The sequence below is a fragment of the Falco naumanni genome, chromosome 3 (genome assembly GCF_017639655.2).
Source record: "Falco naumanni isolate bFalNau1 chromosome 3, bFalNau1.pat, whole genome shotgun sequence".
NCBI classification, from domain to species: Eukaryota; Metazoa; Chordata; class Aves; order Falconiformes; family Falconidae; genus Falco; species Falco naumanni.
Window position 1 is genome coordinate 7,097,231 of NC_054056.1, and position 16,296 is coordinate 7,113,526.

The window sequence follows — 16,296 nt, forward strand, 5'->3', positions numbered from 1 at the left end:
TATCTGGAAGCATTTGGAAGAACGTTAGGAAAGGCACAACTTTCCCCTCGGATCAGGATCAGTTTGGGGCGTGTTAGGTCAGGTTGCTGCAGTAAGCACAATCCTCATGCAGACAGTGTTGCCGCTTCATAAACTTTGTGCGCAGGAATGAGAAGTACAGATGATTGCGGTTTTGTTGAAGAAAATATCCTCGTTCAGGAACTTTATGGGCTTATTTTCACGGTGGGATGCCTCGCTGCCTGTGCCTGCGTTATAAAGAGTTTGCCAGATCAGTGGTGGGAATTAATTTATCTTTTCCTAGTTATGACTGGGGCACCTTTTTATTAAAGCTGGAGCTGTGGAACACAAGAAGGATAAATTGTCTGGGGAGGGTTTCTTTAAGGAAATTCAGTATCTTAATCAGAAGTAATTAGAAATTACTGTAGTGAGACTGAAGGGAAAAAAAATAAGGCTACAACTGAATTACAAACTCTGCCTGAACTGCTTACTGTTTGGCAAAATCTGAATCAAAAGGTGAAATGTGAGACTCCTTTAGTGATGTGCTTCCAGAGCGTCCATCCACTCAGAAAAAGATTTAATTTTAAATAGCTGAGCTATGTCCAGTTAACCAGTGTTGACTCTACTTTAAGTTGATAAAGACACCTACACAGCACCAGTTTCCTGCATCTCGCATTTTTTTCAAGTGGGAATATTGCATTGCCTTTCAGTATGGAATTTGATTACAGGTGCCTGTTTTATGTGCTCGAATGTGCACCAGTGGAAGCGTGGGGTTTAATCAGATTGCGTGTACCCTGCGGTCTGTTTATCCCAGGAAGCAGTTGGGCATGTGGCATGGAACAAACTTGCAAGGTGCCTTGGGAGAGACCCATATGGCAGGACTGCAAATTCAGCTACTGCCTCGGCTGCTGCTGGCTTTTTCAGAGTTCAGGTGAGCTTTCCGACAAATGCTTTTCAGTGCTTTGATAGTGCCTAAGCTCGTTCCTGTTGCTTCTTAAAAAGAGGCAAAAAAAAAAAAAAAAAGAAAAAAAAAAACGCTTTGCAAACTGGATTTGCAGTGGCTGAGGCAGTGGCCTCATTTCAGTGAGGAAATGGTGGTTGCAAATGAAAACCTCTATCGAGTCGTAATTACGGGGGCATTACCACAGCATTGCGCCCTGTACTCTGCTACTTTGTTTTTGCTGAAAGTTTGACGAAAATGGAAACCACAAAACTAAGGCAAAGGTGGTTTGTATTTTACCCCAGAAGCCAGAGGTAAATAAGTAACCCTATCATTACGTGCCGTTTGGGTGCGTGTTACAGTGCAAGGCAGGCACAGATTATATATAGCCCAGATGATGTGTGCAGCCCACGGTCCTCAGCTGCACGCCTCAATGGTCGGTCCGAGGGTGGTGGGTTTTGTTGCTGATACATCTGAAGCTCACTCTGCCTCATGGCCGACAGCTACAAGCAGAGGACTCTGTTCATGTTTTCAGTAGCATTCTTCAGGTTAAACTGGATTTTGATCAATAGATGTAGTTGTTCTTGGGGAGGTCCTGTTGGGTTGTAAATCAAGCTTTTGCTGCTTCAGAGCCTGTGGAGCCTTTTCGCTGAATGGGTGCTGAGACCTAATGAATGTGGATGATTATTTCTGATCGGTCTTTTGTGGCAGAGGTGTGAGATTCTTCATGGGGGTCTGTACAAATTCAAAAGGTGGAAAACGATTGTTAAAACTTGTGTGTGTGGGGGGGGGAGGATGTAACTCCATGTGTACAGTTGAGCGCAAGTCTGCAGGTGCATTTATTTCCATCATGAAGTTGCTGTCGTGAATCTGCTTGCTTTGCTTTGCAGTGTTGGATCTTAACTTCAGACAAGCTGGCCCATGCCCTCAGGCTGCTGCAGTTTCTTCACCCTGGAGTCAGTAATTCTCTCATTTCTAATTGTGTCCCTGGTTCTGTATGGATAGAGTTGGTTAGATGCTTTTTGAGTCAATTGAACTTCCCTGCGAGGTGTGGTACAAGAACAAATTGTTGTATGAGCAGGTATGTCCTGACCATGAAGGAATTTTAATTTCTGACAGGCCCTATTGTACTGAAATCAGTTGTGCAGAAAGACACGATGGAAACACGCCAGTTCCAGAGCCGAAACAAGTGTGGTGCTGCTGGGGCTGGGATTCCATGGGAGGTGCAGCCTGCCCTTTAGTCGCTTTTTGGAAGGCAGACCTTCTGCAGCCCCATTTATGCCATGTTTTCTCCCTTTAAGAAAAGCTGGGGTTAGTGTTTTTGTGGCAGTGCAACAAGCTGGAAAAGATTTGGGTGAAAATTAGTCGTTTTATTGGTGACCTGCATTTAGGATGGTTTATGGCAGTTGGGCTGACACTTGGGTTTGAATCCTAGGTGTTCAGTGCCTAATATGTCGTGTGCTGTTTTATAGCCCTTAAGGGGGAAAAAAGGCATCTCAATCATTTCTGTTCTTGATATTCACAGGTCTGGGGAATAGGGACCACGCTCCTGAATGCTTTCCCTTTACACTAGCATGACCCTTTCTGAAAGCTCTAGGCATTTCTTGATCTCCTGCTATTACTGCACTAATTGATTTATACAGACCTTGCTCTTGTGCAGAGGTTGGGCTGTGGTCTAGGTTTGGAGAGGCTCAGCTGGTATTTTTGTAGCTAGCTAGGGATGCTCTGGTGCTGTGGTGGCTCGGGCAGCAATAATGTTTATCCTGATTTGGGAGTTACGTAGTCAAGAATTCAGTTTGTCATCTCTTGCTTTTTTGGAAAGAAGGAGCAGTAGAAAATACAGCTTAGATTTCAGGCAAATGAGCTCTACAGTTCAAATAGTCATTGTTTTTTGCTTGCAGTATGCTGAAGCAGGTACTGGTGGAGCTGGTTCATTTTCGTAAGTCCCACTGTGCAAAAATGAGTTGGGTACTCGGATAACTGAGATCTCTGTGGAGACTACAAATACATCAGTTCTTTTCCTTCTCTCCTTTTGGTGTGCCCAGACTTTTCTGGGTAATAGCAAAAATGTGTGAATTGCTTTCTTCAATGTAAGAATTTAAGATTCGTATTTTGAAGGTTTATATGTGCTGATAGATTAAGTAGTGTCTTTTGGTCTTGCAGAGGTCTAGAACATCTTTAATGTCCTGGTTTTAATTATATCAAGCTTGGTTTTCTGGCTTTTTAAAAAATCTCACCCTTGGATTGCTTTTAGTTCTCATCTCTGCACATGGGCGATTTTGTTTGTTCTGCGATTTAATTAAGTGTACGTCTTCCTCTATTGAAGAGATTTCTGCAGTAGCACTGTTTTGCAGCTGTGGTGGTGGGGAGTGTTGAGTGGTGGTGTTCAAGTGTTAGGTGTTGAGCCTTCTTGCTGAGCCAAGCTAAAATCTTGTCTTTTATGATTTTTATGAAACATTTCCAAGCTGAAACCTGCATTGTTAAATGTTGGGCAGACAGCTGATGAAATGGGGTTTTGAGGATGGGGCACTAAATACCAGCTGCACACGGACGTGTGGTAACGTGCAGGTGATGAGTACATCTGTCAAGCCTTCTAGGGAAAAACTTCCACATTTACTCAATAGTAGAGGTAAATCTGAAGTTTTGCAGTCTAGCTGTCAGTCAGGAATCCAGAGGGTGAATAGTCGCTTGTTCTTGGTGACTTAAGGCTTCCAGCTTTTGGGAGGTTGATCAAGGAATAGCCATGCCTTGCTACCTCCCTTTGGGTGCTCTTAACTCCTGTGTCAGCTTCTGCGATAATAAGAACAAGAGCATGTCCTCTGTACAGATCAGCCATTCTGCTTTAATTTTACCCTCTGCTTTTATCAGGAAGGTAATTTTGGTAGAGGCAAGCCCTTCAGCCTCTTCAAGGACAGTGAGTAGGGAAGCTGGTTTGCTATATTCATACTGCAGGTTTTTTCCCCCTGCATGCATCCACACCTCCAGAGTGGTTGATCAGCTGCCAAAAGGTCTGGAGGCGAATTATAAGTGTTTACTGTACTGATAGCTAAATAGAAATAGCATTTGTCACTGGGAGCTGGCATGGAAGTCATGCTGTGTTCATCTGCATGCTGTGCTTTCCTATAGTCTGCTGGCTTTTTGTTTAGGGTTCGGTAAATACGGCCCATTCAGTGGGCTGAAACACCTGGGAGAGGCTATAGTGGTTTTTTTTCAGACTTTGTAGGGTCTGTTTCAAGTAGAAATAAAATAATAAAAAAAAGTAATTGCTGTTTGGCTTGTTAGCTGGGTAGGGTGTCCAGGTGCTAGTGTGGGAGTCGTATATAAGGTAGCAGCTTCTAGGAGATAGAGTATTTGCAAGTTTGGTTTTGAATTGCCTTATGAAAGAAGTTAATCCTCCCTTGAAGAGGGGGAAACTGAGGCACAGATAAAGGGCCTTGCCCAGGGTCCAATGCGTTGGTCCATAGCAGAGCTGCGAGCGAAGGTGGGTCTGGAGCCCCACTTCAATGTTCTTGCACAGCGTGTAGGTGAGTATTTTTAAGGCTTACTTTGCACAAATGGTGAAAAAACCCACTCGCCTACCACATACTGCAGCCACAGAGGGTGCAGCTCCCATCCCTTTCCAGTTCCTCTCTGGTAATGTTATATTACTGTGCCACCCACAGGCAGCTACCACGCTGCTGAAAAATATTTGCTGTTTGCATGGGGAGCCAGTTATCAAATGTTACATCTGTGATGAAAAGCTGCTGGTTTCATTTGCTGTAATATCTATTGTATTTAGATTTGTCCAACCTAGTTATTCTAGTATTCTATTTAAACTGCATTTATAGTTGTTCTACTATATCCTGATTTTTCTACTGTTTCCCTCCGCAAAGCTCTCTTCTTGTGCTGAACAGCTACTGTCTTCCTGCTTGAAGTGATTGCTTTCCAAAAAGTGAAGTAACGCAAGCCGTGTTCCAGCCTGAAGCGTTGGGATCTTTGCAAAGAGAGGAAAAACTGCAGGGCTGTTAATTGTTGGTGCACCCGAGTCACTGACGTGTTGCCAGATAAGGCTGAGAGAACAAGTTGGTTTCATCTGTGTCATTTTATTGAGGGGGAATATTCTGATTTTACCTCCGGGATGCGGAGGAGTTGACCCCTCCATTGCTCTGGGCGCGATTAGTGCAGAACAAACTGGGTCAGTGGAGGATGCTTGGAGGGTTTTGAAACCAGCGTACCCATTTGTAGCAAATAATGTCCAAACAATATAACTGAAGGACATGAGCAAACCAAGATTATTATTTTTTTTTTTAGGTGGAGTTGGTTTGTTATTAGACACAGTCAGAAAAACAGACAAGCTTTTTGGCATCCACTGACCTAAAGAAGGGCTTGTGTAATTCTCTTCCCCTCTGTACTGCTTGGTCCAACAAGAGGTTAACTTTACCTTTACACCTTGGCTTGTAACATATAGTAGTGAGTTTGGCATGGTTGATCTGTTTAGGTTTTTTTAAGAATTTCCCTTGTGATATTTAAACTCCAGTCTGTGCACCCGTGCTGTAAGCTGCCCCTTGGGAGAAGTGTTCTGTGCTGTTGAGTTATTCTGCTTTGTAGAACAGAATTTTAATATTGTTTACCATGCTCTTAATCTTACAGCTGGTGGATAAATTGAGTTACTTTAGCCCTTCCCTTGGGGACTTCATGGGACTTCGTGGACAGCGTACCCATAGCATTAGGTGGAGTTATCTCAGCTTTGCAAAAATCTGCTCATCTGTCTTCCCAGAATGAGTAATTGATTGGTGAGAGAATAAAATGTTGATTATTTTTTTTTTTAATTGCACTTACAAAAAGGATTGGACAACCAGATCTGGTGAGGCAGTTGGGCGGTTTTTGCTGTGAGCCTAGCCCTTCGGGTGTATCTGCAGCTGGGTTTGATGCACTGAGAAGAGTCCTGATGGCTTGGTCCAGCCATCCGAGTAAAGTTTGGCAAGTCTGGGATGAAGACTTGGAACCTGCCCGGATAAGCTGTGTGATGAAGAGCAGGCTGCTCGGTGCCTGACCTTGGTCTCCCAGCTAGCCTTGTTCTTGTCAGCTTTTTTTAAATTGTAATTGTGAGCTCTTGCAGGCAGCATTGGTCCCTCACTAATGGCATCTTGGCATCCAGTGACTAATCTTGTCATCTGGTTCAGCAGGGACCTATTTGGGATTTGGCCTTCTGGGTGCTGCTGTAGTAATTTATTTTTTTTGTACAACAGTGTAAAGCGAAGGACTGAACTAGCATAATGAATTGTAATACTATATTTGTTTCGTGACTGTTACTAGCACTGTATTAGGTCAAAATAAAATGTCTTCTAGGAGGTTGTCAAGCCAGCTTGGTTTCATTTCACAGGTATGTCACTTGAGCACTGGTAATGGTCTGTATTAATGCAGGACTTTGTTCCTCGGGCATTTGGGTGTTTGTTAACGTTTTCGCTTTCCCCCCTCCCTCCAACTGATAGGTATAGTTCAAGACTGTTAGAGAGGAACATCCTTTTTCTCTCCCACATGCTTTTTTTCCAAGACAGCCTCCGGTTTTGTGTCTCATTACAGTAAGAGCCCTGTAGTAGCTGCCTAGCTGCTGTCGTGTCCCTCTCTGGAATGGTGATTTAGAGCTGAGCCAGCATGGCAACTGGCTTTCCACGCCTAAGGCAAGCCTGTTAGCAGGCACTGCAGAGAAGTAATGTGCCACTTCTGTTTGGAAGAGTTGTCAGTTTTTCAGTTTAGTTGGAAAAAACGACCAACATTGGCTTAGTTTTGTGTTGGACTTTTGGAAACATCCCTTAGTCTTTTGAAGGAAACTGGTGTTACTGGAAGAGATGAGCAGTCCTAGATCAGAAACGCCTGCGAGGCCAGAGTGGTACAGCTAATGAGCTTCACTGTGGAGGGACCTGAAAGCGTAACATTCAAGAGGTCTGGGGAAGGGTTGCTGAAAATAAGACCGTGAGTAAGCGTGTAAGCTGGTAATCAGTAAGGCTCCTAGCTGAATTATGTGCATTGACTGAGGCTGGAGAAAATAGTGGCACCTTAGTGTGCAGTTTGTGGTGACCCAGTGCTTGAAGCTGGGGCTGTCAAGGTCCTGTGCCCTTCCCAACCCACCTCGTGCCCCTCTGAAAGTGCCTGGGTTGTATCTGGGTCGGCTCTGACAGCTCTCTGGGCAGTTGGATCAGCGCTGGCACAAGGAAGGGGTGGGAAGGCGTGGGAGGAGGTCCAGGGTCTGGGCTTGGGTGGGTTTGTGTTGCTGCAGGACTGTACCCTCAGGAGGATGCAACCTGGCCGAGCCCATGGGCAGAGCTGGGATGGATGAAATTCCCCACTTCAGCAGAGAGCACGTTGAGACTGAAGAAACGGGGTAGAAAACTGTAGAAAAATCCTACAGCATGGCTGCAGAGCAGTCGTTTTCTATTGTGTGTGGATTAGCTGCCTAGCTGGAAAACAGCCATCACCTTGCTGCTGAGAGTTCAGAGACGGGTCAATGGAACAAGAATATATTCTTAAATTGGTACAAAGAGCTGGGGAAGGCGGGGGAACAAAGTGTTTGAACTAACAAGGCAGACAAAGGCCGTGCTTCTGCTCGCTGGGATGCTGAGCAGCAGCGAGCGACAGGCAGCAGGGCTGCAACGCCGTGTATCCCCGGAGCGGTGAAAGGAGCTGTGCTGTGCCAGTAATGGGAATTTAGCTCTCCGGTAACAGGAATTTCACACAGCTGTCAGGCCCAGGGAATGTGTGAGCACTTGGAGGACATGAATATTCAGAGGAGCTGTAACGTGTGTCATGCTAAAGGAACACAAAATCCACGTTTTCACAGGCTTACATACATGGGAAACATACGACGGTGGGGGATAAAAGTAATTTTCTCTTCTGCGGGACAGGTTATCTCAAACTGCCCGTTGCAGAATACAGCTTCCCAATTAGCCAGTCCTAGTTAACGTTGGCAGCGTGATCTGCACTACTTAATCCACTGCCTTGGTGAGAAAGTGCCCATTTCCCAGCACAGGCAGAGACGTGTGCTCCTGCCTTGGCTGCCTCGTGGCAATGCTGTGGGAGTCCTAACTTCGCTCCCTCTTGCTCTAACCTGGCATCGCTTTCATTATTTTTTTTTCTCCAGTGTGCCTTTTATGCTTGTTCTATTAATAATCAGATGATGGTGGATTTAGTGTTTTGTTCAGAAGGATCCCTCCTGGTACAGACTGAGGTGCTTCCAGCCATGCTGTCAGGCGATGACAGATGTCCTTGGTGCGTACAGTGAGTGTCCAGCAGTGACGGGCTGCCAGGATTAGTATTCCAGGCACAAATGTGCCCCTTGTAATATGCAAAGCTCGGTGCAGCCTGTGCAGGAATGCCCTTGAAAGGCAAATTAAACTGAACTCCCCAGTGACTCTGGGGGAGTAGGAGGGTTGCTGTCATCTGTGCTGAGGTTCAAGTAGGTTTTGAGGTGTCTGCTTTTGTTTCTCTTCTGCTTTCCCTTCCCAGAAGGGCTTACGGGAAGGGGCAGGCAGGGAGACCTTACCTGCAAATGCCCTGTGCAGTAGAGTTGCTGCTGACTGGGGGTTTGGGTTTGTGTGAATGTAAATGATAACTGTAAAAATCATTACGGCTTTTCTGCCTTCAGTGGGGAGCGTTTGTTCCAGTTCTTGGAAACGGTGTCCTTGATGTAGCCGTTAGGTGTATCACATGGATGTACCAAATCATGCGTCCAACACGCGGGTGAAAAGTGAGCTGTATTTTAACAGTGCTAGTGGATGAAGCTGGAGGGATTCTGAGGGTGTTTCCCAAGTAACCTTGTGGTAACCTGCCTCTGCAGCGAAGACCATCTGATGTTCTCAGGCGACTGTCTGCCCAGAAGTCAGCCCAGATAGCGCTACTCTTTGCTAAGCCGTTTAAACGCCGCAATTGACAACGATGTTCTGAGAGTTTAATGGCTTTGTGGAGGTGTTCTCCCCATGGAAGAATATTGCCGCGACTGTGTTGTAGCTGCAACAGAGAGAAGTAGCCTGGAGCATGGTTGTCTGATCAAAAGAAGTGTTTTCACCCACACAGTTCAGCAAAGCTTAAGAGCCCTGCCGGCGATAGCTTGTTCAGGTGCGCTTCCAGTGATGGCGTGGTAGGGTTGTCTCCTGGCGCTGTGGGCCTGCCATGCTGTCCTGCGAGCCGAGCACGTGCTGTGAAGTCAGCAAATTATCAGATGGAGACGATCCAGCTGATCTGACGTTACGTTACAGCCAACGAACTGCTCTTTGCTGCTGGGAGCTAAGGTCGTGAGCTGCCCGAAGTGGTTGAAGGGCTACGTTGAAATGTGCTATGGATAAAAGCTGGTTTTGACTTCTGGGCACTGGAAACATGCTTATTTTGTAGCTCTTTCCCAATCACCCCATGCTGTGCCTGTTGACGCTTCCTATTGTGGTTGCCTTGTTTTGAACTGCAAGCTCTTCAGGACAGAAGCTCCTTTTTTCTAAAATGCTGAGCATGTTTTTACTGTGCTATGTAATCTATCGGAATCAAGATCTCTCCTGATTTCCCCAAACTTAGTTCCTCTTGCACCCAATTTCAGAACTTTCTCCAGAGAAAAGCTGGGTTTGCTAAAATCCTAGTTCCTCCTTTTTGTCTTTTTTTTTCCCCGGTGCGTTCAGAACTGTCTTGATGTTGTGTGACGTCCAAAATAGTTTCTGTGCATGTGCTATTCTGCCTTTGCTAGATAAGCAATAGCTGTTCCCTTTTACAGCAGGCACACGCCTCCCTGAAGAGGCAGATGTGGAATGTTTTCCTGGGGAGCAAACATTTAATGCTTTGTAATTACTACACCTTAATTTTGTGTCTCTCTCCTTTCCAACGCAGCATGTGTGTGATTAGAGGCTAGCAATATCTTCAAAGAGGGGTGAAGATGCCACACTCCAATTCCTAGTTTGCCAGGGCAGGATTTCTCCTCTAGGTTCCCTCCATGCTGGTTATATGCAGACTGAGCAGAGCTGATAGAGAAGTGAAACTAAACCTGAGCTTTGGTCACACTTGGAATTTTAATTTGCGTGTCGATTTTGTTTCCTGTTTTTGCAGGAATTGCTCAGAAAGCTAGTGTGCAAGAGGAATGGAAGAGAGCACTGGTGAGTACGCTCTTAGATATCTTACCACAGGTTGTGGACCTGTTCTTTCCTCCTTGGTTAAGCATCATAAAGAACCTTATTACTTTAAACTTTGTGTCTTCAATTCAACTGTAGAAGGTGATTAGAAAATAAGGTGGTTTGGCAGATGCATCAGTTGCAACTGTACTTCACTAATGGTGTCAACCAGATCTGATTAAAGCAGTGTTGTATGTCTGGAAGATCTTTTTTTGAAATCTCCCATCTGTGAAACCTGGAATACCAGTTTATTGGCTATCTCAAGCTCTTGAAAACAAATAATGTCCCCTTTCTTAATAGGTAAGAGGCTAGCAGCATTGAGCTGGTATGCAGTTTGAACAAGACACATGGCAAGCCATGAAGAAGGATCAGCTCATGGTAGCTTCTGACTTCTCTTCCTGTTTTTATTTCTTTAGGCTGCTCTGTCTGGCAGAAGATACAGGATTTTTAACAAAATTTGCCTTTAAAGCTTTCATTTTAGGCACCGTGTACTACTTGCTCTGAGGCAGGCAAACTCATCGCTGTTAGGCTTAACTGATGCAAGGATATGGCTGCAACTAAAACTCATAAGATTTTTTTGACTCAGATTGCTTTGAATAGCTTTTCCCCCTGTTTGCCTAAAATGCCTGTGGAAGACATGAGTTAAATCACTGTTTTTTCCCTACCATTGAAATGAATTTGCATGAAAGCTCTTGCCAGCACCGTGGGAAGGCATCTCCATTAAGCATGCTGATCCTGCACCTTGTAAGCCATGATGTTGCAGTTGGTGACTTCTAACTCATAGTGAAGTGCAACTCTGGCCATAACTATTATTTCTAGATTATTCCTATGCAGTTAGGTGATGCCATCCTTAAAAGTAGAGAATCGATGTCCTTGTCAGCAGCGTGGTGTGCTCGGTGTGTCAGATATACCCGGCCTGGCTGCTGAAGGCCAGGTTTTGACTTCATGCAAAGCTGGTCTGTTGGAGCCCAGTGGCTGGAGCAGCTACAAGCCAAGAGCACCTGCATAAAAAGACGTCATGCTTAGAATCGTGGTGGCAAGAGTTGCTGCCGTGCCCTCTAATTGTTAGCCTGTAAGGTGCACGTTTAATTTGTAGTGATTGCTTTCCCTTATGATTTGCTCGTGGCAAGCTAATCCCAAATGAGGACTTTCGAAGGGGGAGGATGGGTAAAGCGAGTGTGGCGCTGGCAGCTGATGCTGAAACGATGGCTGTGGAAACGACAGCTCCCTGCTCAACCCCAGGACAAAGCACAGACAGCAGCAGGGCGAGTTTTTCCATCCCTCCATGCATTAATGGCATGGCTTTGAGCAACATTGTGAGCTCTGCTTACGCACCAAGACTCGGCCTCTGCTGGGACTGCCAGCAGCCAGCTGCGTTCTTATCACAAAGCTTTCTGTCCCTTTTAATGTGTGGTTGAACTGAGTTTTTTGGGTAGATCAGTGAGACACGGGCTTGGAGCCTGTTGAGGTTACTGAGCAGTGCTGGTGGCCTGGGATGTGAAAGGCCTTATGTTCTGTTGCATTTTGCCAACTTAAGTAAAATTGCCTCTCCTTTCCCTCTGAACATCAGCTGTGCAAGTTTAGGATGGAGTCTCTGTACTTGATCTTGGCGTGCACAGCCACCCCACGCAGCTGGTTGGGAAGATTTATGTGTTGCCTCTTTCGTGCTGGGAGCCGAGACCCCCATGTTAAAGGCAGGATAAGCAGATGGGTCTTTCGTTGTTATTTCCTTAAAATTACTTTGCTTTTAAGGATGCTCATTCTCCAAGTGCTGCTAAGCTCAGGACTCCTGGGTTGTTCCCGGCACTGAGGCTGGAGATGAGGTAAGGCGGAGCTGCGTGCAGGAGCTGAGCTGAAGTCGATGCCCTTTGTTCCCTCCAAGCCTGGTGCTTTTTGATGTGTTGCTGTCCTGAGCTGGTTGTGTATTAACTGCATTCACAATGCTGCATGGCTGGCTTTTGTTTTAACTGCATTGGCGCGTGTTCAGAGTTGGTGCGCTTGGAATGGCCACTGGGACTGTACAGTGAAGCATAAATCCTTTTAGCTGTCAGGCTTCACTAGCCATGGGTGGGTGGGGGAGCCCTCCTTGGCTGGCTGCCCTGGCTAATTAAAACCAAAATTTGCTGTTGTCTTCAGATTTTAATTCATGCTCATCCCTGAAGACTAGTGGAAGCACGGTCTCCAGGCAGCTGCAGCAAGGTTTCGGAGCTTGTCTATACACGGTTGTTTTAGAGCAGGTATGCAACTTAAAATTTGCTCTCAACCCTACCCTAGGTTGTTTTTCAAGTATAGAGAAGAATATACAGAAACTACTTGGAAGCCTTGGGATGTGGCCCTGGACTGTAGTTTAAGCTGCCACACGTCAGCCATCTGCAGTAATTTGGATGTGCATATGTTGTAGCCAGGGCAGCGTCAGATGGTTTAGTTTTTCGCTCCGATGCCGGACTTAAGCAAAACCAAATTACTTTGCTGTGTGACTGGCGTTGGCTTAAGGAATGCATGAACTGCTCAAGTTGCAGTAGCTCGTGTAGCTTGTCAGCCTGAGCCCTCAGCTGCTGACTCAAGCTGTGAAACCTACTGGAGACGGAAGAAGTTGTAGTGGTGGGAACCTGCGAGGTTCTGTGTAGGCGCTGGGAGGTGGTGATGATGGATGGTGCCTCGGTGTGAAGCCAGGGCACAGCCCCATGTAGCCTGTGCTGGAGGGAGAGTGCTGCCCCGAGCTGTGAGCGGAGCTGTGAGGCAGGTGGGAGGACGGAGGTGAGAGGAATAAATGAAATCTAAATATACACATGTTGCTGGGCTGAGTTTCCCTGCTTTCCAAGGTCCCACCTACGCAAGTGATCTGTTGAAGGGAAATGTCACTGGAATACCTTTCCCCTCTTCAGATCCTTCCTGCAGTATGGGTGAAGGATCACACCCTATTTTCGGAGCCTGTTTCCGCTGTTCCATCCACTGCCCACGCTGTTGCTGCCCAGACCCCCTCCCAAAGACCGCTCGTTTATCTTAGCGTGGTACGAGCTAGGTTTGGACCTTTTTCTTAGTCAAGGGATTGCCATCTTACCTAGCATTTCATCTGCCCGTGAGTCTGTGAGATCTTAAAAAGCAAAACATTGCAGCAGTGGGAGCTTTGTGCTTGGCAGGGCAAGTCTCGCCTCGTGCCTGTGGTTCCTTGAAGGCTGTGCCGTGCTGGTGGGTTGGCCGAAGGTGGAAGGAAGCAGGCCTGCGGTTCCCCTGCCCAGTGATGCTGGGGCTATTCATTCGTGAACGGCTGTAGAGCGAGCATGGCAATGCCTTTCTTCGTGGGAAGTGTTTGCTTTTCGGTCCTTTGCCCTCCTGTACTTTGTTCTGTTTACAGTTTCTGCTTGTGGCCGCGTACTTCCTCAGCAGGTATTGGGATATGAACCTTTCAGCAGCTTCTCTAAAAGGTCTAAATCTCTGTGGGACAACTGTGAAGCATTTGGGAAGTTGGCGAAGTAGCCTTTGCACACACAAGTTCTTACCTAAAGCAGCTTTTATAGAATAGCACTTGAAACGCTAAGTTTATGGATGCTTTAAGAATCTTCTGCAGTTATTTCTTTATTCAAGGCTGACTTTCATCTGCTTTATCTCCTGCTGTGCTTTTTTCCTAATTCTTTTCCTACTAAAAATAGGAAATACTCTTCAAGTCCTTAACCTTTGTGCAAACAAAGAAGTAATTTGTTTTAGCATCTATGCTGACTTCTGGGCTATGTGCCTCATAAGGAAACCAGTGTGATATGAATCTGCTACTTTTGGAGACTTAGACTCCAAATATAGTCTGAGTAAAGGAAACTGCTAGAAATGTGAGTACTACTTATGCCACCAGCTCTGCTAATTTTTCCCAGCAGGATGCATGGCTGGCTACCCGATTCCCATTTTTATCCCGAAAAATGAGAGCAATACCTTCAGATGTTCGGAGGTTCAAAACCATTAGGGAAATGAGAGCATAATCATTGCATGTGCATAGGGAATGGGATTTTTAGATCGTTCCTAAATGATTATTAGATCAATTCAAATGATTTTTGGATCATTTAGATCATTGAAAGCATGTCTGTGGAAGCAATCCCTTTTGGTCTGCGTCTGTTGCTGCCAACCTAGCAGCTCTGCTGTCTGAAAGGAAGTTTGAGGTCAAAAAGACATATCAAGCTCTTCAGGGCTAGGTTGTCCAAGCAGGTTCTGGCATTGCTGCCTTTTAAAAAACTAGTGCTCAGAAGGGAGCTGAATGTAATGGTGAAGGTGGAATAGCCACGACCTGTCCCAAAGATGCTTTAATCACTGGCTTCCATCAGCCTGCTGCCTTGGGAGCTGAAAATAACATTTTGTTTTCAAATGGCTGCTGACTGATGTGTGGAACACATGTGGGATCGCTCTTGCACTCTGCCAGGACCCCTCGCTGCTGCTTTTCACCAAGATCCACCAAGCTCAGCATCTCCTCCCGGTAGGCACCACGTGCAAGTGGAAGAGAACAGAAGACTACTGATGTGCCAAGTCTGTTGTGTGAAAACAAAACCTGCTCAGGAAAACCAGTTTTCTGCTTCAAAGGTGTCTGCCAAGTGACTTTCTTCTTGCTGTTCCTTTGTTTATGAAGCCCTTTGTGTTTAGTACTGGTGAAAGCTGAGGGAGTGGCTGGCTAGGATGTCTAATGTTTTGCTTGTAGGTCCTTAGTTTGAACTGAAGGAGAGAGATCGTGAGTATGAGTTCCTCATCTTGTGCCTCTGGAGTGAATGGGACACTGGTGGCACAGACAAGGACTTTGCCAAGGACCAGGGCTGCCAGACACGGGGAGGAGGTCTGCACCTGCACCTCCCTCTGGTTTGGTGGTGACAGCCACAGGGTGTCAGGGTTGATGAGGAAATACGTGCTGCTCTGTGTCTTCTGTTCCTCAGAAACCTTACAAGGTTTTACATCTCTGCCAGTCATTCCAGTACTTTGGGTAATGTGCTTTGAAAAGGGACGGGTCCAAGTAGGGCCAGGAAGGGAGAGGGTGAGGTGGAGGGCACTTGGTTTTCTTCTCTGCATTGGATGAAAGGCCAGCCTTTGATTCAGGGGTTCGTCAGCCGGTGCTCCGGGCTGGCTGGCTGGGAATCCCCTTTTGATGACTAAGTTTCAACTGGAAATCAGCTGCTCCGAGTCTGCTGCCAGGACAGGCATTTAACTAACCATTCAGCAGCATTTAGGGAAAACTTGTCAAATGCGAACTTTTATGTTGAACTAAAGTGTTTTGACTATGTGGTTCTTCATTTAAATGAAGCTGCTGGATATGGCGTTCATTGTTTTCTGGGTTTGATCTGGGGAGTCAAACATAGAGCATTGCGGCGTTGAGTGCCTCGCTGTCACACAGCCCTGAAGCCTGCCAGAGGAGAACAGTTAACGATAACTAACCAGTGGAAATCTCTTTATAATGTCTGTTCCAGAACAAACGGACCAGTTTTTTCTCCCAGAAAGACACAGAAGCTGCAATTCCTTTATGAGATCCCGTACATTATGTATACAGCAACGTAACTGCTTTGTGCAATACGGTCGAAGAGAGCCAAAGCAGTCAAAGTGCCTGATATTAAACATTTAATTACAGTTGAGGTCTGCTGATTTGCAAGCACGCAGAAAGGAAAAATCCTACTGTTCCTTAGTCAGATTTACCAGAGGGTTGAACTGATCTCAGTGGAGACTGTTAGACTTTTAAACCAGGTGCAGTCCAGAGCAGTTGGTTACCTACCTGAAAGCATTATTATAAATAAGTCAAGTGCACTTGACAAGTTAGTGGAATGTCAGGACATTGTCCCGACAGCTTTTTGTTCTTAAAATGACTGGATGTTCTGTGTTCTTAGTGCAATTAATGTGCTGAGTGTGGTCCGGGTGCGTTGGGGCAGTTAATGGGATGCCGGTGCTGCTGTTCTGCCTGCTGTATTTGCAAGTGATTTTGGATCAGCTATCCATCTGCTGGTTGGTGTGGCGTTTAAGAAAATAAATACCCAGTAATTCCCCCCTGAATGAGCCCCTTATGATTTGAGTGGGTGTCTGAACTCTTGCTTGCTGCCTTTCCCTGCTGATCTACGAGCCAAGTGTTTTACAGAGATTATTTGCTGACCTGCCAGAGACCTTGTAATTCTGTGGCACCCCATTTCAAGTGACTTTTAAAGCTGTTGTAGTAAGTGGCCATGCAGTTTCTACAGATAGCTCTGCCTGGAGGACAGTGGAGGTTAATTTTGCTGGTTTTGTGGT

General features: G+C 45.9%; 1 protein-coding gene across 4 annotated transcripts in view; it reads left to right on the forward strand.

Moving 5' to 3' along the window:
* PHACTR4 (phosphatase and actin regulator 4) overlaps positions 1-16,296 on the forward strand; it is a 67,869-nt gene that overhangs the window by 15,213 nt on the left and 36,360 nt on the right. The window contains exons 1-2 of one of the 4 annotated variants that reach the window (XM_040588737.1): positions 1,312-1,373; positions 9,998-10,044. The exons of 1 other annotated variant lie outside the window; for it this stretch is intronic. In XM_040588737.1, coding sequence (XP_040444671.1) covers positions 10,029-10,044 — 16 coding nt within the window. In that variant the 5' untranslated portion in view covers positions 1,312-1,373; positions 9,998-10,028. Of the gene's footprint in view, positions 1-1,311; positions 1,374-9,997; positions 10,045-12,186; positions 12,297-16,296 lie in introns of those variants that run through there. 2 more of the 4 variants (XM_040588736.1, XM_040588739.1) reach the window with 2 other exon arrangements.